Source organism: Canis lupus, chromosome 8 (genome assembly GCF_011100685.1).
Source record: "Canis lupus familiaris isolate Mischka breed German Shepherd chromosome 8, alternate assembly UU_Cfam_GSD_1.0, whole genome shotgun sequence".
Classification (NCBI taxonomy): domain Eukaryota; kingdom Metazoa; phylum Chordata; class Mammalia; order Carnivora; family Canidae; genus Canis; species Canis lupus.
Window position 1 is genome coordinate 1,284,786 of NC_049229.1, and position 20,699 is coordinate 1,305,484.

The 20,699-nt window shown below is 52.1% G+C and overlaps 1 protein-coding gene and 1 long non-coding RNA gene across 2 annotated transcripts in view; both read right to left on the bottom strand.

Annotated features, from left to right (window-relative positions):
* Window positions 1-11,411, bottom strand: part of FBLN5 (fibulin 5) — a 69,584-nt gene extending 58,173 nt beyond the window's left edge. Inside the window, exons 1-4 of the mRNA XM_038544113.1 lie at window positions 11,353-11,411; window positions 8,087-8,141; window positions 6,141-6,192; window positions 2,668-2,922 (exon numbers count right to left, since the gene is read on the bottom strand). Coding sequence (XP_038400041.1) covers window positions 2,668-2,922; window positions 6,141-6,192; window positions 8,087-8,141; window positions 11,353-11,369 — 379 coding nt within the window. The 5' untranslated portion in view covers window positions 11,370-11,411. The remainder of the gene's footprint in view (window positions 1-2,667; window positions 2,923-6,140; window positions 6,193-8,086; window positions 8,142-11,352) is intronic.
* Window positions 11,412-12,915: 1,504 nt separating this feature from the next.
* LOC119872803 lies at window positions 12,916-20,451 on the bottom strand. Its single transcript, XR_005363008.1, has 4 exons — window positions 20,197-20,451; window positions 15,093-15,290; window positions 14,585-14,636; window positions 12,916-13,539 (listed from the first exon to the last, which is right to left on the bottom strand). It is a non-coding gene; the product is annotated as an uncharacterized LOC119872803 (long non-coding RNA).
* Between the last annotated feature and the right edge of the window lie 248 nt (window positions 20,452-20,699).

Consider the following 20,699-nt stretch of genomic DNA (forward strand, 5'->3'; position numbering starts at 1 on the left):
ATTTCCTGGCCTCCTCCAAGGGCTCCAGGGCCTGACCAGTATGACAGGAATAGTGACAGTTCTGCCATGTGGGGCGGCCGTGAGGCATAAACGTGTTAGTTCACGTGTACACATCCCAGCACCCCGCACCACACCGCACAAGTGTTTGTTCTTGATGTGATGCCACTGCTGGCTTCACTCTTGTTTATTCATCTCATCCTGATGGGGAGGAAGAAAAGCCTCCCTTGGAGAGGTGGCCCTCCTCCCTAGGACACCTGCATTTCAGGAACATTTCCCAGTTCTTTCCAATCACGCACTGCTCCTTCCATGCTTTCTCCACCAGCTCAGACCACGTTCTCCTCCTCCCGGTGGTGAGCACCCCGTCCTCACCTCCTCCTCTTTCATTAACAATGGCCCCCCTTGGCACCTTCCCCTCGCCGACCATCCCTAGGCCTTGCTTCCCTCCTGCCTGTTCTCAAGCCCACCTCTCACCTCCTTGTTCTGGAGGGAACAGTATGTGGAAACTGACTCCCTTCCTGGTCCCTTCGGTCACCCCGCCCCTGTGACGCCACCTCTTACAATGCCCAGAAGGACCTCTGTGCAGCAGGAAATGGAAGGGAAGTTGAAGGGACTCCGCGCTTATGAATGCATAATGCTGAACGTTTTGGAGATGGGTGGGCCCCAGGCCAAGTCTCACTAGGGTTCCTTGGTTCTATTCTTCTTACACAAGGGCCACTATGAAAGCCCGGCAGCTCCCGTGTGACAGCTTGGGAGCCATAAAGCTGCATGACATCACGAGGGCCGGGAGAAGACTAGATTTCCCAGCCCCGTCCCTGTTCTCAAGGGCCCTGCAATCCTGGAAAGAAGTCTGTGGGGGGGGGAGAGGGGCCTGCTTCAGGAGGCCATGCGCCAGTCCCAGCTTCTCCCCAGAGGGGCCTGTGGGGCTGCCCCCGACATCAGGCAGGCACCCTGCACCACAGAGGGCCCCCTCCCAAAGTCCAGTGGGTTATTACACCGCCTCCCTCCCTTAGAGTTGCACATTTGGCACATCCAGCCCCACAGGGCAGGCATCCTGGAAGAGGAGCGCCACCCCAATCTCTCCTCTGCATTTCTTTCGGGATCATTTCTTTTCTACCACACAAGACAGGTCATGCGGCCAAGTTAGGAACGTAGATATTGGCAGTCAGCCCAGTGGACTCCCACTCTACCTCTGTCACTACAAACTCACTGGAGTCCAGGCTCCCTTTCCTACAAAATGAGGAGGCTGGAGTTCAATTGGTAAAGTCCCTTCCAGTTACAGCGGTTCTGCTGCTTGTTAATAAAGAAGCGTGCTACCTCCTCCTCCACCAAACTGCATCTCTGGGTTGACTGGACCCCACATTCTTCACCTTCAGAGTGACCACCAACCAGCTCTCCCCTCCCTGCCTCACCCCTCCTTTTCACTCTCTTCCTCCTCTGCCTCTCTCTCTCTCTCTCTCTCTCACACACACACACACACACACACACACACACTCACACACCCCATGTCCCTCGCAACCCCTAAGAATGGAGAAGTTCTCCCCTCGCAACTCTGCAGGCTACTTGTTTGCATACTATTTGCATGGATCCAGATGGCAATGTGACACTCGTTTGCATGAACGTATAGAAGACGTCATGAAATAATCAACCCAGCCTCTCTAACAGCTCAATGCTTCAGAGCCCTGAAATGGGACCAACAAAAAAAAAAAATCTCACTAGGTACACCAGTGGTCTCCAGACCTTTGAGGACATCAGAAGGAAGTATCAGAGCTTCAAGGCACATTTATTTCTATCACATCTTCTAAAATGTTCTATTTTTGAATGGATGCATTACACTCCTCAAACCATATTAGCATAACAGGATATGTATGTAATTTATAAATATGTCTATAATGGGGCTTCAGGCTCAAAATGATCTTGGATATGGGGTGCATATGATAAAAAAAAAAAGTCCATCATAGCTCTAGTCCATCTGCCAAAGTTAGAAATAGTTACAAAGGTTTTAGTCCAACCATCAAAGCAACCAAGAGAGGATCCCAGGTAACCCTCTGCCAAGGCCCACCCTGTCCCACAGATACCAAAGCTCACTAGGGCACCAGTCAAACAGCTTGCCAACCCCCTGGGGGCCTCACAGCCTCTGGTGTCGCCTTCTTCCCAGAGGTCTACTCCTGCTGTGAATTACCATCAGTGAGGCTCACATTTTAGCCAAAAGAACATTGGCACCCACCCAAGGAACCCACTCTCTTTCCAGAACAATTGGCCGTGGCCTTCAGGACTTTTTATTTCAAGAGTATACATTCCATTCGAGGGTGAGGAGTGTTGCAGAGAAACTGCTGGTCCTTTCTAGATCTTCTCTTTGGGATTTACTCAGTGAAACCAGAAGCATTTTTTATCAAACAGAAAAAATATAAACTTCGTCTTTAAATAGATAGATGACAGAGAGACAGACTGACAGATGAAAATGAAGAAAAATTGGCTCTCTGGATGAAGAACCCTCACGTACATCAATCCAAGCTACTCCCAGCTGGGAGGGTTCCCAGAGACACGGGCTGCTAAACGTGAAGGAACTTCATAGAAAGTAAGAAGTCACTGTTTCGTGAGTGAAGACTTCACTGTGGCGGGATTAGGACTTGACCAGAGCACAGAAGCCGGAGATGCCAGGCTACTCACCCACACACTGGTTGCTCTCATCCATCTGGTATCCAAAGCGGCATATGAGAGGCCTCGAAATGGTGGGGTAGTTTGGAGCTGATAGTGGTGGGGCCGCTGCTGGGTACGGACCCGTGTATGGGTTTGAGTAGGGGTTCGAGTAGGGCCCTCGGTACACTGGGTTTGTCCGGGGGATGCATAAATACCCGCCGTTTTGGTTAACACACATCATGTCTCCTCGGCAGGCCTCAGGGATGGTCCGGCATTCATCAATATCTGGAAGGGCCACGGAAAGGATGAGTGTTAGCGGCTCCCTGCCCATGCCCTACGTGCTGCATATTTAAGCCAAAGACCCCAAGACCTCTTCACTACCACATGCTCCCAGACGCTGAGGAGAGTCCCTGGTTCATCACTGCAGGGACTCTCACATGCTGGCTAAATGGGATCACACTGACCAGCGTCACCTGAGCATCAGCCATTAGAGACCACATCACCATTTGGGGGCCGTATCCACAAAACATTATCACCCCCATTTGAAGCCCAAGTAAAAACACTATCAATTAACATGAATAGAAGGAAAAACAGGAAAAAGGAATCTATAAATACTAAACTAGAGGATCTCTCTGTGAGTAACACCTCAGAGGCCCCCCTGTGCCCCTGGGAAACATGGGGACAGACCTAATCATTACTCCCACCTCTACTCCAAATAACAGCTGGGCACGGGAGACAGCCGCTTGCACGCAGGAAGACGTCCGGCCTGGCTGAGAGCTAGCCACCTATTAGCAAAGTGGAGGCTTCCTTGCAGGTCAGCTCACACTGAGCCCACAACAGGCCCATTTCCAGACAGGCTAATGTTCTGCTCATCATGCCAGGAGCAGGAGGCAGGTTCCTGAGAAAATCGGCCCTGCAAGGATGGGGCAGGGGACCCCTGGGCTCTGGCTCCAGCATAGCAGCCTACTATCTGAGCCTACCCGCTGGGCCCTGTCGCAGCCTTGGGGTCACTCCACAGGGGCCAGCGCCTGGGGGACACATGTCGGAAGCCCGATGGCTCACCCCAAGCAGCCCCTCCAAAGAAATGCACACGAAGGCCCACCAGGAAAGGGAAATGCTGAGGCTCAGGTGCCCCATCTGCAGCCGTAAGCCTGAGGCCCTCCAGAAGGCCGGTGGGACAGAAAACAATGGCCCGCTGCCCCCCTCTCTGCCCCTGGCGCACCCCCGTCTCCCAGTGCCTCTAATCAAAGTGCACACCCAGGTTTTCCACAGCAGGGTTGTGTTGTTCCTCACCACTCATCACTTTTGGGAACCATGTGTCTCTCCTCTGGGTCTTAGCTGACGTGAGCTCCAGGAAGACACAGCCCCTGGCTTCCATCAAATATAATCAAAAAGCTAAATACACCCCCCAGGTGGGAGCAAGTGGGGCTGCCTTATTGTCCTGGTAGAGGAGCTATGCTCCAGCCACAGCAAACTATTCTGTACTCGCAGTGTCCTTTCCACCCCGGTCTTCACTTCTGCTGTTTCTTCCACTTGGGATGCCATTTCTCAGGATCCTACTCATCCCTCAGTTCTCAATTCAGGGGCACCTGAGTGGCTCAGGACATGACTCCGGGGTCCGGGGATCCAGGACCTCCCTCTGCCTATGTCTCTGCCTATGTTTCTCATCTGATAAATAAAACATTAAAAAAAATACTAGATTCAAATGTGGCCTCCATGAAGGCTTTTTTTATTGACCCCTGACATAAGACATCACTGCCTCCCCTACTTCTGTAGGGCCCATGGCTCTGGCCTTAACTTGGCAATGATTGTTATTCCAGCACATACGGTGTTCTCTCTGTCCAGGTCTACCTTTTCCACCAGATGACGTACTAGGAGAATAGCCCCCAAATGTCAGTCCTCATCCTCGGAACTGGTGGCAGCATCAGGCTACTCAGTAAAGGAAAATGAGGTAGCAGGTGGAATTTAAGCTGCTACCCGGCTGACCTTGAGATGTGGGGGGATTACATGAGTGGGCCCAGTGTCATCACAGAAGTCCTTAAAAGCAGAAGAAGAGGCAAGAAGGGTCAGTCAGAGAGATGTGACAACGGGAAAAGAAGAGATCCAGAGCCTGTGAGGGACTTAACCCACAGTGGTGGCTCTGAAGATGGAGGAGGGGACCACGAGGCAGGGGATGAGGAGGGAAAGACCTCTACTGACAGCCAGCAAGGACCTGGGGGCTCCAGTCCTGCAACTGTGGGAAATGCCACGGGAATGCAAACTGGTGCAGCCACTACAGAGAGGGATCTGGAGGTTTCTCAAAAAGTTAAAAATAGGACCACCATATGGTCCAGCAATCCCAATTTTGGGTACTTATCTGAAGGAAATGAGAGCAGAACCTCAAAGAGACACCTGCACTCCCATGCTCCCTGCAGGGCAGTTCACAAGAGCCAAGACGTGGAAGCCACCAACGTGTACATCAGCAGAGGAATGGATAAGGTGGGTGAAGATGTGTTTATATCAAGGTACACACGCACACACACATATTCATACACATGCACACTCAGTGGGCATTTTCAGCCATGAGAGAGAGAGAAGGAAGTCCTGCCATTTCCAACACCATGGATGGACCTCGAGGGTGTTACGCTAAATGAGATAAGCCAGGCGCAGGAAAACAAATCCTGTACGACCTCCCTTATATGTGGAATCAAAAAAGCCAAACTCATAACAATCGTGAGTAAAAGGGTGGCTGACAAGGGCTGGGGTCTGGGAGAGGCTGGTGAGGGGAACAAAGTCTCGGTTATAAGTTGCGTGCGTGCTGGTACAGCACCGTGAGGGTCGCTGACACACTTGGAAACTGCTAAGAGAGCAGATCTCACATGTTCTCACCATAAGAAAAGAAAGGTGACTATGTGGTGTGACGGAGCTGCAGCAGGGGCTGCGGCAGCGATCACCGTGATACGTACGCGTGTCACACCAATGAGTCCTACCTACACCTTGAGCTCACACAACGTGGTGTGTCCATTGTATCTCAATGTTTCCAAAAAAAGGAAGTGGATTCTACCAACACCACCAGTGAGCAGGGACAAGGAGTCTCCCCGAGAGCTCCTCGAAAGGAGCAAAGCCTTGCTGGACCTCCATGTTTGCCTGGGAGACCCCCATACAACCTCCGACCTACCAATAACATAGATAATGATCCATAGATCACTGAGCTGGGAGATACATTTTTGTTGTTTAAACCACTACATCTGTGGCCATTGGTTACAGCAGATAGGAAGCGAATGCGGAGAGCCCCGGGGACACGGATCCGTGTGGCCCTTCCTGCCCCCTCGCAGGACTGCCCACAAAGGAGGTGATTGACCAAAGGCCATTCTTGACACCTTCTGTGGCCCTGTTTTCTTCCACGATCCAGGCCAACACAGATTTCATTATGTCGAGCAACGGCCGAGACAGACATGGCCCTGTCATCGGGTCTATCACCAAACATCCCCCACCCCAGCGCAGGATCCTCGGAGGCCCCGTACCTAAACACTGTCCTGACGAGCGGTCCAGATCGAAGCCATTAGTGCATTGTTGCTGCAGGCAAGGAGAAAGGAGACAGAGGTGAGCTTGTAGTCCTTCGTTTTTTTTTTGTTTGTTTTTTGTTTTTGTTTTTGTTTTTTTAATATAAAAGTATTACAAGGATATCACAGAAAGTTCCAGAAATGAAGTAAAGGAAAAAAAAAAAAAGCATCTGTAACACCAACACCTATTATAAGGCCTATTTACCCCCATTCTTCTTAGTATTTTTTATCATCATTGTACACTGAGCATCACTCTTTAACCCCCGCCCCCCACGTCATTGCTTCAAAACCCCCAATTGTAGCAGATTTGGGGGCTATCTCCCACTGTAGCTATGAAGGGCAGTAACCACACTTGGTCTGCATGGTGATGAGGCACATCTGTATTCATCTCTTTCCAAGAATGGCTACAACTGCGGTTAAGGGCGATCACTCTTACCCCAGGTGCTATGTGACCCCTTGTCAGGGACTGTGGTGAGCACCCTGCCTGCTGTGACATCCCCTCCCTGCACCCTCCACCCTGAAAGCTGTACACACAGCAAAGTGGTGGGTTTGGTAAGAAAAGCCGACTTGGGGAAACCCCTCTACTTGCATCTCGGCACAACAACCACACAAAGATGCTTCCAGAAATAGGCCTCAACAGTCCCCAAGGGTCGTGGTCTTCACGTGCACCTCAAGGCACAGCTTTACGGCCTCAGAAAAATGTCATGGGGCCGACAGATCTCGGAGGCGAGGTGGAGAAGGAATGCTTCTGACCATGGGGATCCCCTCCCTGGCCCTCCCTGCAGCTCCCAGGGCTTGGCTTCCCAGGGCCATGGGCTGGTGCTTGGAGATGATGGAGTCAGCCTGTATTCATGGGAGGGCTCTGGAGGCTCAGGGCCTCAGGGCCTCAGGGCAAAAGAAAGGGAGCTATGAGCCAGGAGGCTGTGCCATAAAGCTCGGGAAACCGCGAGACGGATGTCCGGGACTGGCTTACCCACTAAGCGCCAGTGAGGGCTCAAAGCCACCAGCCTGCCCGGCATCAGCCTCTCACCTACAACTTCCTCTGCCTTTATCTCCTCACCCGTGAATGGGGGTGACAGTGCCTCCTTCCAGGCGGTTCCAAGTGTCAATGTTTGCAAAGGGCCTAACATGCACCGTGCAGCCCAGGACCCTGTCCTCCCTGGGCCTGGATGTCACCGTCTGTCACCGTGAGGCTGGACCACCAAACTCCAAGGCCCCTCCAAGACCCTGTCTATCCCTAATAGCCTGAATCTATTTTGAAATTCGTAATTTGAAGTGAAAAAAATATACTCCCCCACCCTTAGCCCTGCTCCGTGGTGAGGCCTCACTCATTTCTGAGCTAGAGTTAGAGGCCGCTCTGAGTTTTCAGGAGGGATGTACCCACAGCCCCCAAGGCTAACATAGACATGGCTTCGTAAAGTCCGGGCCCCCACCTGAGCCTCCCCCCCACCAGCCCTCCACACTCCTGCCAGGGGCTTGGCCCAGACGCAGGACCCCCATCCCGCTGGGGATGCGCGTCTATGGAGACACAGTCCCACATGGGCCACGTGCACGAAGGGCACCGCCGCCCCCAAGCACCACAGCACCTCTGACTTCTCAACACTGACTGTGAATCAAGACCTGAAAGACATCACGGAGGCAGCGGATCCCATTCCCAGTCTCAGATTAGGGATCAGAGGCCTCAAGTCACAGCCCTGCCACTTAAAGACGACGACGTTGTCACCAGGGGCAGGCAACCGCCTCTCAGAGCCTGGCTGCCCCCTGCATGCAGGGGTGGAGCTCAGCTCAGGTGAGCTGTGGCGCCCCCTCTGCCCCCCCCCCACCCTGGGATTCCAAAACGCAGGGCTGGACACCCTCATTCCGATATTTAACATGCTTCTAGATAATAAACAAAGTCAAAATCATACCTGTGCCTTCCCAGGGCTCAGAAGACAGACAGCCAGAATGGTAACGGTGAGAATCCTGCGGGGAGCAAGAAGTTGATACATAAATACCCATGATCGTTCCAGAATCCAGGTCTGGGAACAAACATGGGTCTCACGCTGCCCATGATCCTGCAATGGGGACTCCACCCTGTGTATTTATGGGGGGGCCAGGTCAGCAGGCTCCAGATGCCCCCGATCGCCCCAAACAAAACCACGCCTCTTCTATTGGTTTCGAGTGTTGGGATAATGTGTAAGATGACTTTTCTTTTTTAGGTAAAAGGTTTTGCTGCTTCAAAGAGAAAGTCTGAAACCCACCCCTGTGGCATGACCAATGTACTGACCGACTGCGCCGTCTCTACCTCTCACACAAGATTTGCCTGAGGTTGGAACGTCTTTTTCCTGAAACGGATTCAGGAGTGACCAAGCCCACAGCACCCTCGAGGGAGGAGGCAGGCACCCACGTGAAGCACTCGAGCCCTGGGGCACACGGGGGTCGGCGGGAAGTCCCCTAAGCCCAGAGCTGCCCGCAGGCCCGCCGCCCCCAACCTCCCCGAGCCTGCACCTCCCAGGCTTCGGCACCCACGAGCTTCCATCCAACAAAATCGTGGTGGCCAATATGCCTTAACCTCTCAGTGTAGATGCCACCTTACATCTGTCAGCATGGCTTATAATCAAAAGAGCAGAAACAGGGGCCCGGGGGTGGGGGTGGGGCTCAGCGGTGAAGCGTCTGCCTTCAGCTCAGGGCATGACCCCGGGTTCTTGGGATGAGTCCCACATCGGGCTCCCCACAGGGAGCCTGCCTCTCCCACTCCCTCTGCTGCTTACCCTGCTTGTCCTCTCTCTGTATATAATAAAGAAATAAAATATTTTCTTTAAAAAAAGCAGAAAACAGCACACGTTGGAAAGGATGTGAAGCCACTGGAAGCCTGTGCGCAGTCGGTGGGGAAGTCTGATGGTGCAGCTGGGTGGTAGCCGCCCGGGAAATTAAAACTGCATGTACCATAGGCTCCAGCAATTCCACGCCCTGGAGAACACGCAGACGAAGTGCAAGCGGGGCCCTGACGGGGTATCCACACACCCGGGTTTACAGCAGAGTCATTCACAACAGCCCGAAGCTGAAAGCAACCCCAGGGTCCCCAGGCGGAGGGGTGGGTGAGCGGAATATTCGGAATATTCGTCGGCTTACCAAGGAGGGGATTTGCGGCGGCGGGAGCCAGGCCACCCCAGGGACAGCCCCGGGGATGGGGGGACAGGGAGCTCGGGACACGACCCCCCCAGCAGAAGGATAAATACCCTCCAAGTGTGTTTACCTGAGGGCCATGAACAGCTAAAGGCCTAGAGAGAGTTGGACGGGGACGCGGGGGGCACAGGGGAAGGAAGAATGGGGGTGGGGCGGGGGGAGGCAGTGCTTCGCAAGGACGGAGTCTCAGTTTTGCAAGATGAGAAGAGTCCTGGAGACCCACTGTGTGACTGCACCGAGGGCAGTCAATGCTACCCAATCCTAAACTCAAAAAGGGATCCCGATGCTGTAGGGGCACCTGGAGGGTTCCGTTGGTCAGTGTCTGACTCTTGATTTTGGTTCAGGTCGTGATCCCAGGGTTGTGAGATTGAGCCCCATGAAGGGCTCTGTGCTCAGAGGGGAGTCTGATTGAGACCCCCTCTTCCTCTGCCCTCCTGCTCATGCTCGTGTGTGCTCTCTCTCTCAAATAAATGAATAAACAAATCTTTTTTTTTTAAATGATGACAATGGTTTAAAAAAAAACCTATGTAAATGAAGAGCTATTTAGTGCTATTTTAGTGTCTAGTTCTGTAATGATTCATCCAAGTGAGTGCTCTTTGCCAACAGAGATCCTAGACAGAAGAGCAACCAAACTGTGACCCCATCGCCACCCTGGGGAGCTGGCGGGAGTGCCACCTGAACCCGTACCATCTCTGCAGGTTGGCAAGGGCACTTAGAGACAGGCCCCGTGAGCACCACGTGAGCCAGGATGCGGGCAAGGAAAGGGCCGCCTGAGAAGGCTTCCTGGAGGAGGTGCCTTGAAGACCTGCCACTACCAGCGCACACCTCTACTCTACAACTCCTCCCTCCATAAAAAGAACTTTCGATAGATGCCACTCAGTGCATGACACAAGGTTCATGTGAACCAGCAAGCCCGAGGGCTCAGAGGGCCCTGGCACCGAGCTGACATTCCGGGGAGGGCAGAACTGAGATGTGGTGCGAGAAGACGCGGGCTCGCTTCCTTCCTCGAGCCCCGGAACCAGAGAATAAAGACCCTGAGAGTCCACATGTTCTCATCTTGTCTGAGTGCCTGTGTGAGCCAGGTCTTACAATGCCCGAGACAGCCCTGACCTTATAAAGTGCAGAGCCAGATCCCAGGACTGTTTGATATTTGTGATGGCCAGATTTATATCTGGAAGGAATGAAAGAACAATAACAAATTTATTTTCCGAGCTGTATATTATGAATTTCAATGTTTTCCTGTTTCTTCACACGAAGTTTCCTTTCGCCAGGTTATAAAATCCTGTCTCGTTTATGTTGGAGACGGAACAGCCTGGCTGAAGGCGGAAGGCTCCAGGAGCTAGTGGAAGCGGCATGCTGACCCCCGCCCCCGCCCCCGCCCCGTCTGCCCGGTACCCCCCTACGCTGCGGGGCAGCCCCCGGCAGGTCCGCTCTGAGCGCTGCAGCCTGAAGCCTGGCCCCGGCGGGAGCCTTGGGGTCGACGAAGACGGGTCTTTTGAAAACGAAGCGGCTCCCGCCTCGCTGCCCTGCCCCTCTCGTGAAGGCAGATGCCCGGTCGTGCAGAGCCCCAGGAGCCTCCGGAGGTGAAGGCTCGCCCGAAAGTCCGGGGCAGCCTGCTGCCCGCCGCCGCCCGGCTCGGTCCCGGGAGCCCGGGGCTTCCTCGGCTCGGGCCGCAGCTTCCCCGGAGGGGCCGAAGCGCGCTCCCGTGTTCTCCGGCTGCCGACCCGGTCCCCGCGGCCGCTGGCTGGGGGCTGGGGGCTGGGGGCTGGGGGCTGGGGGCTGGGCGCCGGGATGCGGGCACCGACCCCGCGCACACGGCAGGCGGCCTCGCGCGGCGCGGCCAGGTGAGCGCCCGGCCCGGCCCGCCCCGGAGACCCCGGCTCGGCTCGGCTCGGCTCGGCTCGGCTCGGCTCGGCTCGGCTCGGCTCGGCGGTGCGAGCGCGCGGGCGGCCCGGGGGGGCGGGGGCGGGGGCGGGGGCGGGCGGGCGACCCCCGGGCGGGCACCTACCTCTGGAGTCCGGGCATGTCCGCGGCGCGGGGGCCGGGGCCGGGGCCGGGGCCGGGGCCGGGGCCGGGGCCGGGCGGGGCGGCGAGGGGCGGGGGCCTGCAGCCGCGGCCTGGGCTGTGGCGCCGTCCGCGGGGCTCCGGGGCTGCCGTCCGGGGCACCAGCCCGTCGCGGAGGGGCCGGAGGGGCCGGAGGGGCCGGGAGGGGCCGGGAGGGCCTGCGTCCTGCGGCCGCGGCGGAGCCCGCTCGGGGAGCACCTGGTTCCGCTTAGCCCCGCTCAGTCCAACTGCAGGAGGAATCTTAAAAATGAACACTTCATTTTCTAAGTATGTTAAACAATGCAAATGGGGCCTCGGTCTGCACACAGCTGGTTCGGATTACGGCGCTCACCCCTGGCGACGCTCCTCACAACAACCTGGGGCGCCCGCCAGCCCCCGGCCCGGCCCGCCCCGCCCCGGCCCCCGCAACCCCGCCCCCGGCCCGCCCCGCCCCGGCCCCCGCCCCCCCCGGCCCCGCCCCCGCCCCCGCCCCCGCCCCCGGCCCGCACCCCAGGGCGGCGACCGGCGGGCCGGGGCGGGGCCGCGCCCGGGGGGATGGAGCCCGCAGCCCGCGCAGTGCGCACCCCGGGCCACGCGCCCACCTGCACCACACGGCGCCCGGCCGCGAACCCGCACGCCAGGCCCCTTCCCCGGGCGCCGCGTCCCGGAATGTCTCAAGAAAGCTTGAAAAAAAACTGTCATTAGAATCTTAAAAAGGGGATGAGCGCTGGGTGTTAGTTACGACGTTGGCAAACTGAATCCAAATGAGACTTTTTAAAGAATGAAATGAATTTTAAGACTTAAAAAAAAAAGTGTTCCTTGGCCTGAAAGTGATTTTAACGAGGGAAATGGTGATTGGAAAAGACAAAAAAGGACAGTCGGGGAAAGCAGAACGATGGCAAAGAACCCAAAAAAGCATGATGTTCAGTGTTTTACATCCAGTGTATCGGCCGCTTCAAACTGTTTCTTTTTCTTCCTTTCTTTCTGCTTTTAAGCACTGAACCTTTTTCCTCAGCAAAGACACTGTTGCAGAAAAGACAACGGATTGTGGAATTGGCACTAGTCCTAACTCCTCCTTCTTCACCTGCGTCTCCCCTCCCTCCCCGCAGCAGGGCCCACCCTGGAAAGGCCCTGATGAGGAGGCCCTTTCTCCTCCGGACACTGTGCGCAGTAGGAATTAGGATCTCGGCTCCGGGAGACTGTGGGACTTTAGGGAGGGCACCTGGGTGGCTCTGCGCTGGAGTGTCTGCCTTCACCTCACCGGGTGATCCTGGGATCCTGGGAACCTGTCCTGCAAGGAGCCTGCTTCTCCCTCTGCCTGTGTCTGCCTCTCTGTTTCTCATGAATAAAATCTTTAAAAAATAAATAAAAATACATTCTATTTATAGCGTTGTTCACCGATCCCAATTGTGAAAGCTTATAAACAGCCTTAACGTCCATCAGCTGGGACCAATAGGGTTAAATAACACGCGGGACTTCCAAACCCGGACTATTATGCAACCAACAAAAAAAAGCTGGGCACATCAGAGAACGTACTGGATGACTGCTTTTATATACAATTCTGAACGCCGTCGTGACTGTGGGCACTTCTGGATGCTGATAACATTTGAGTTATTACTCTGGGGACTGGTTACACAGCGGAGTGGACACTCAGGATTTGTGAAGGCTTACGTATGTCACACTTCATTATTTTTTTTAAAGGACGGAACCACTTCCTTGTGTGCTTGATATTGAAAGATTTCCGGCAGAGTCAAAAATGGTAGGATATCAGTAATTTCACATAACTCAATATAGTATATTAAGTGTAAAAGCAAGTTGTAGAACTGTGTGGAGCATGACACCATTTGAGAAAAAAAAAATATGTACACAAGTTCTTACTTCTGTATGTAAAGAAAAGGCATCTCTTGCAGGATACATGAGAAGCTTAGTGTTGTGTCCTAGGAAGGAAATGGGGGAGGCAGCTGGGAAAAAGAACTGAAAGGAAAATTTGCTCTTCACTGTTCTTCACCGGCGACAATCTTGACGTCGGTGCAGGTCATGATCTCAGGGTTGTGAGATCCAGCCCCACATCAAGCTTCATGCTGGGCATGGAGTCTCTTTGGGATTCTCGCTTTCCTCTCTCTCAGCCCTTCCACCACTTCTTTCATTCTATCTAAAAAATAATAATAATAATAAAATTAAACATATATTCTATTTATGTGGTGCTATTTGGGAAGTAAAGAGTTTTAAATGACTTAACCCATGGACCTCGCTTATAGTATCAACTGTCTTGAGGGAGAAAAAGGGGGAGAAAATTAATATGCCTGTTTTCTACAAATTGAGCAAATTGGGGATCTTGAAAGCAAAACTGTCCAGGGACCCATTATGGGCCAGAGATTGTTTCCATTTTAAGACTCCAAAATTAGGAATGCAAACTGATACAGCCACTCTGGAAAACAGTATGGAGGTTCCTCAAAGACTTAAAAATAGACCTGCCCTACGACCCAGCAATTGCACTGCTGGGGATTTACCCCAAAGAGTCAGATGCAGTGAAACGCCGGGACACCTGCACCCCGATGTTTCTAGCAGCAATGTCCACAATAGCCACACTGTGGAAGGAGCCTCGGTGTCCATCGAGACACGAATGGATAAAGAAGATGTGGTCTATGTATACAATGGAATATTCCTCAGCCATTAGAAACGACAAATACCCACCATTTGCTTCAACGTGGATGGAACTGGAGGGTATTATGCTGAGTGAAGTAAGTCAATCGGAGAAGGACAAACAGTGTATGTTCTCATTCATTTGGGGAATATAAATAATAATGAAAGGGAATAGAAGGGAAGGGAGAAGAAATGTGTGGGAAATATCAGAAAGGGAGACAGAACATGAGAGACTCCTAACTCTGGGAAACAAACAAGGGGTAGTGGAAGGGGAGGTGGGTGGGGGGATGGGATGACTCGGTGATGGGCACTGAGGGGGGCACTTGATGGGATGAGCACTGGGGGTTATATGTTGGCAAATTGAATTTAAATTAAAAACAAACAAATAAATAAATAAAAATTGAAAAATAAAATAGAATAAAATAAAACTCCAATCAATAAATAAATAAATAAATAAATAAATAAATAAATAAATAAATAAAACTCCAAGGTTGGAAGAGGGGAGTTAGGGTTGCAATGAAAGACCTGGTCTTTGTCTTGGTTTCACCACCTACCTGCTAGGGTGACCTCGGGTGAATCACTTAACTTGCATCTCGGTTTCCCCATCTGCAAAAGAGAGATAATATTTATCTCTCAGGGTTGATGTGGGAATAGAATAAAAGTTGGTGATCCTCATGATAGTCACTGTGTCCAACTCCTTACCCTATACAATCCCCCCAAAATATCTTTGGGGGGGATTGTATATCTAACAGATGGGGGCACCTGGGTAGCTCAGTGGTTGAACATCTGCCTTTGGCCCATGGTGTGACCCTGGGGTCCTGGGATCAAATCCCACATCGGGCTCCCTGCATGGAGCCTGCTTCTCTCTCTGCCTATGTCTCTGCCTCTCTCTCTGTGACTTTTTTTTTATCTCAAAAAAAAAAAAAAAAAAAAAAACTAAAACAGAGAACAAGGGGTTCTGTGTGTGCACGTTGAATCTTTGTCCGTTGCTCAAGATCCTTCACAGCGTGAGTTCTACTATGCCGAGTCTCACCCCCACCCCCAGTTTTGCCAACTACGCACCTGCTGACCATGACTTCTTTGACCTGATGAGAGCTCTCAGTAAAACATCCACCATGACTGCGCCCCAGTGCCGTGCTGCATACATTGGCCCGGATCCGCTTCTCTTTCTCCAGCACTGTGGGGGCTGCTGCTGACTTGGGTGCCAGCAGCTTCTCCCGCTCCGTCTACACAGCCTGTCCGCAGAGACCTGGTGAGAGGCTTTGCCAGGCGGCCCAGGCCCGTCAGCACATGGGTTATCACAGCACATCCCTACTTAGAGGCTCTGTTGTAAGATGGGGAATGAGATTTGCTAAGCACCGAACCCTGGCGGCCTCTAGGGACCATGGCCTCCCTACATGCTTTTCCCTGTTGAGAAAACACTGAAGCCACACTGAAGTCCCAACAGCTCCTCTCCTGCCCTCGTCATGGTCACACATGGTCACAGCCACCACACAGCTTCACAGAATGTTCATGTGGGGACGTACAGGAGGGTCTCCCCTGCTCACTGGGACCCTCCTGCCTCCACTGACGCTCAAGATCCTCAGGGGCCATGGGCTAGAACACAGATAGGGTATTGATTTTTTAAAAAAAGACAATATTCCGGGCAGCCTGGGTGGCTCAGCGGTTTAGCGCTGCCTTCCACCCAGGGCCTGATCCTGGAGACCTGGGATCGAGTCCCATGTCGGCCTCCCTGCATGGAGCCTGCTTCTCCCTCTGCCTGTGTCTCTGCCTCTCTCTCTCTCTTTCTCTCTCTCTCTGTATCTCATGAATAAATTTTTAAAAATCTTAAAAAAAAAGACAATATTCCAATTGGGAAATTCACAAAGGTATACACTCAATGATATATTCTGACTCTTTTTTTTAAGATTTTATTTATTTATTCATGAGAGAGAGAGAAAGAGAGAGGCAGAGACACAGGCAGAGGGAGAAGCGGGCTCTATGCAGGAAGCCTGATGTGGGACTCGATCCCGGGACCCCAGGATCAGGCCTTGGGCTGAAGGTGGCGCTAAACCGCTGAGCCACCCGGGCTGCCCTATATTCTGACTCTTAATATTAAATTGCTTAATGCTTTTACTGCCCCAAAACAATTACATCACAATGCCTTTCTGAAAGCAAAAGCAAAACAGGGAAGAGGTTGTCATTGGATGTCTCTATCGTGCTAGAGTCCACACAAACCCTCCCCTTTGATGCCCACAATGACTCTAAAATGGGCAACCCTCTAGTCGGCAGATGAAGACGACACCCAAAGAGATCAGGGCCACGCAGATGATGAACCCAAACCAATTCCAGCCCAAACCAAGCCTATTTGGCTCTAGGATCCTCATGCTTCCCAGTTCCCAAGATCTGCTTTCTCTGACTTGCTGGTCACATGGCTGGTTCCTTCCTTGTCATCACCCCCAACACTCCAGAACTGTATGGGGCCTCCCATCATCACCTTCCTTTCTCCTTTCTTAGCATTAATAAAACCTTTCACCTATATTACCCCAAGTTGGCCCCAAACCATCAGAAAACTAAAATCACTGCCAACATCCACAGTAAGGATGGCTCAACTGCACAGGTCTTCACTACCTGAAGAGGGGACACCTGTGTGGTCCTGATGCCTCTGCAGCTCCTCCCGCCCCCCAGCTTAGCCAGCTGACATCTGGCCACGCCCCACCAGCCACCCAACATGACACTTCCTGAGTTTCCCAGGGCTCTCGTGGGCCAAGTGCAGTGACTTCTCCATTCCCAACTGTTCCTTTGTCCCTCTGAAGAAGTTGACCATTAATGACTCCCTTTCTCCTCTCTTGTATCTAAGTCATCCTGGCTTTCCCACTAGGACTGTGACCGTGTTGTCTCCAGCCCTCTTTCTTTCTCCTCCCACTAACAGAAGGGTCCCCCAAAGTTGGATCCAGCCTGTTGACTCTGTCTACAACCATCCTAGGAAGAGTCACTTGTCCCAGAACTGTTATGGGACATATGGTCCCATCAATAGTCAGCATGATGCTGATGATCCTTGAATAAAGGCCTCTCACCACCCCCAGGTCCTCCCAGCTCCTGTTCAATCCCAACATCCATTTCCTCTTCTGACTTATCAGCCACCATGTCCAGGTGATTAGTTCCCTCTCTATGAACTGAGAAGTCAAAATGACTCCATCCTGGTGGTAGTTTTTAGTTTGGGGTTGTGGCTGGTGGTGTTTTGCATTGATATATTTTTTTTCTAAGAGAAAACCTCAGCAGTCATGTTTGATGACAAAGTGACACGTATCCTGACATGATAGTCTGCGGGATGGTGGTCTAGGGCTACTCTGGCAGCCGCCTCCCTCTGAGGTACCAGAGATTGAAGCTCCATCACCTCACTGTTCGCAGTCTCTAGAGTGCTGACCTCCTCCTAGGTCCGAGGTGGCATGTCACCACCACACTCACCTCAGGAAGCAGGACAGAAGGCAAGGGCAGCACCCCGTTGCAAGGGATGCTGGGAGACATAGCCTGTGTCCTGAGAGTTCACAAACCGACTTAGCTCAGAACCTGGTTCCTCTGCCTGTGAAAGCAGAGTGGACATGGGGAGACACTACAGATATCTCAAGGAGCCCCAGCTGTGTCTCTACTTCCTTTGCCCATTTCTAGCTCTGTTGTCCTTCATGCTACAAGGTTTTCTCAGTTGGTCTTTTGCTTTTTCATCTTGTGAAATTTTTTAAAACACGTACATTTTAATAGTTTTATGTATTTAAACATCTTAATGCCATCCTGCACGTCATGCTGATGTCAAAGCATCTAGTGAGCTTTAAAACATGGGTTCTGCCTCTCTGGAGAACCCCGACAAGCTCGGGACCCGGTGAGTCTCTAACCTTGCTGAGCCATAGGTTCTCAGCTATAGAATAGGGGTGAAAACAACAACATGCTGCTGTGATGAAGACAGTGTCCATAAAGTCCCTAGAAGGTGCCAACGCATGGTAGGTCCCCAGTAAAGGTCCGGAACATCTCCCCACATGCCACATCCCTATGGTGCAAGTCAGCTTGCATTGGCCAAGGGAGGTACAAAGAAGTTCCCCCGAGGCTTGAGGATGGTTAAGAAGGATGTTGCCTGGAGGACGGGGCCGAGCCCTGAAACTTATAAATCATTTACTGTAACCCCTTAATTTTACAAATGTGGAAAATGAAAGCCCGGAGAGGCTCATTTACCTAAGATCATAGGATTAGAGGCAGAACAGAAATCGAAACCCAGATTTTCAGGGCTCTTCCCTGATCTCTAGCTGTGCTTAAACCAACTTGTTCAAAGATATTCGAATTTTCTGCACATGCTTGGAATTCTCAGGAAATCCAGTGAATTGTGAAAACACCTGGTCTTTTCTTATGGATTATTTTAACTGGTCCTGTTTTTAACATCTAACCACATGTAAAATACGGGATCTCAGCCATAATAGACCCTCTGCCATGGGCCCCATAGTCACACGCAAGAGAATAGTTATTGGCATTCTTCTAATTTGTCATCTCTATTTCATTTTTGTCTCTCTCTTTTCTGACAGTTAATGTGGATTGAGGGTAGGGGCAGACTTAATATAACTGTATAATGGCATGACGTTCACATTATCTCATTTCCTCTTTATGAGCCATGTAAGATCAGCAGTTCCCAAATTCCTCAATGTACCAGACCAGTAAAATCAACACCCTCAAAAATTAGAGGGAACGATATTATGTCAACTTTTAATTCTGCCAACATAAAATTAAAGATCAACACGACTATCATGTATGTCATCATACTGCACCGAAGAGAGGACTTTTAATGTCGAACGTGGGACAGGCCTTGCAGGCCTCCCTCTGCATCCAGACAGGGTGTCAACTTTTCAGACAGGCCTGGAGGACTCAGCAAAGGGAGACAGCAGAAGTTATTTGATCTCTGTTGTCCCCCCAAAAGCAACAATATTGACTCTTGACTTATTACGGTTTGAGGGCGTGCTGTGCTGTGTGAAAAGGCTCTCAAAATAAGGAACGGGGATTGAAGGTGGTGCGAGAGGAAGCGACACTTGACAGCCCGGAGCTGGCAACAGTGGACGCTGCCATGAGTACGTGGGCTCCTTATGCCGCCTTCTCTGCTTTCATGTCCAAGTTCAAAACATTCTCTAATAAAAAGCTTAATTCCTGGGGTTCCCGGGTGGCTCAGCGGTAGAGCGTCTGCCTTCAGCTCAGGGCATGACCCTGGGGTCCTGGGATCAAGTCCCACATCAGGCTCCCTGCATGGAGCCTGCTTCTCCCTCTGCCTGTGTCTCTGCCTCTGTCTCTTTGTCTCTCATGAATAAATAAAATTTTAAAAAGAAAAAAAAGAAAAGCTTAATTCCTTAGAAAATAGGACACAACACTAAGCGGTGGTGAAGCTGGCTGACAAGTATGCATGTATTTATTCTGTGTCCTTGAAGACACTTGAAATTCTGTCCTGGCCATCCCTGCTTGGAAGTTTCTGTGGACCCAGATCCCACATCTGGGCCCACACAGTTTCTTCTGACGGCTTTTTTCCTGAGTCTGGGTTATACTTTCTTCTTTGCATTGCTCATAATTTTTTATTGAAATCTGGACAATTTGGATTATATCATAGCAACCATGGCGTTCCGATGTATTTTTCTGATTTTTTTAAGCCTGATTCGCTTTACTCCAAGGAAATTTGTCTCTCCCCTGGGAGAGCGCAGCTGCTGGAGTCTCAGCTGTTTTGATATTCGTATTTTTATCCTGTGCTCTGGCCTCTAGGAGGCTGCTCCCGAGCGGCTTCCGTGGGCGGCCGAGGGCCCCGGGACTGGCCCGGATGAGAGCGCTCTGAGGCCGGTGCCCCTCAGCTTTCTCGGTTCCAGTCTCCCCGCTGGACTTCCACCGCTGGGCGCCTCACCCTGGCGGAGATTGTGACCTCAGGACCAGCAGAGCAGAGTTTGTTCCGCGTTTTAGCTGCCGAAGTCACACTGTGTGCGTGGCCTACACACACACACACACACACACACACACACGCACACACACACACACACACACACCCCGCCCCCATGGCAGAGCTGCGGGTTTGCAGGCTTGGCTTCTGCTGGTTTTCGCGGTGGGCTTGGAGCTAGGACACCTGGGAGGTTTGGAGACCCCCAGGCAGGAAGGCTACGGCCCCAATGGCTCTTACCTGAGGTTCTAGACAATCTTCAAAATCAACAATTTTCAGTTGCTCGCCTTCCTCTGGTCAGTTACCAGGGCCCCAGAATGGTTGGTTTTGACCATTTTAGTTTCTTTTTCTTTCTTTTTTTCTTTTTTTTTTTTGCAGGGAGGAATTGGCTGACCTCATCCCACTGCTTTAGCCAGATGTCTCTAGATATCCTGTCTATTCTTAAATGTCTGAAATATTTGATACACACACACACAAATTAAAGGACAGCAGAAAATTATTTTTCACCAAGGAAACCTAATGTCCGAAGTGGGGCAGGGGTGGGGAGTGAAAAGGCTTATAAAAAACAAAAGTCTTAATTTGGCAAGTGGTCGCTCCGTGGAGAATCGGCATTTCCCAGCATCGGCGGTTTTCCGCACAGGCCACAGCTGGCAGGGGTGGCGAGGGCCCAGGCCCATGGCGGCCGCGTCCTCCCGCAGCAGGGCCGCACGTGCTGCACATGAGGCTTTAGGGAGATGGCTGTG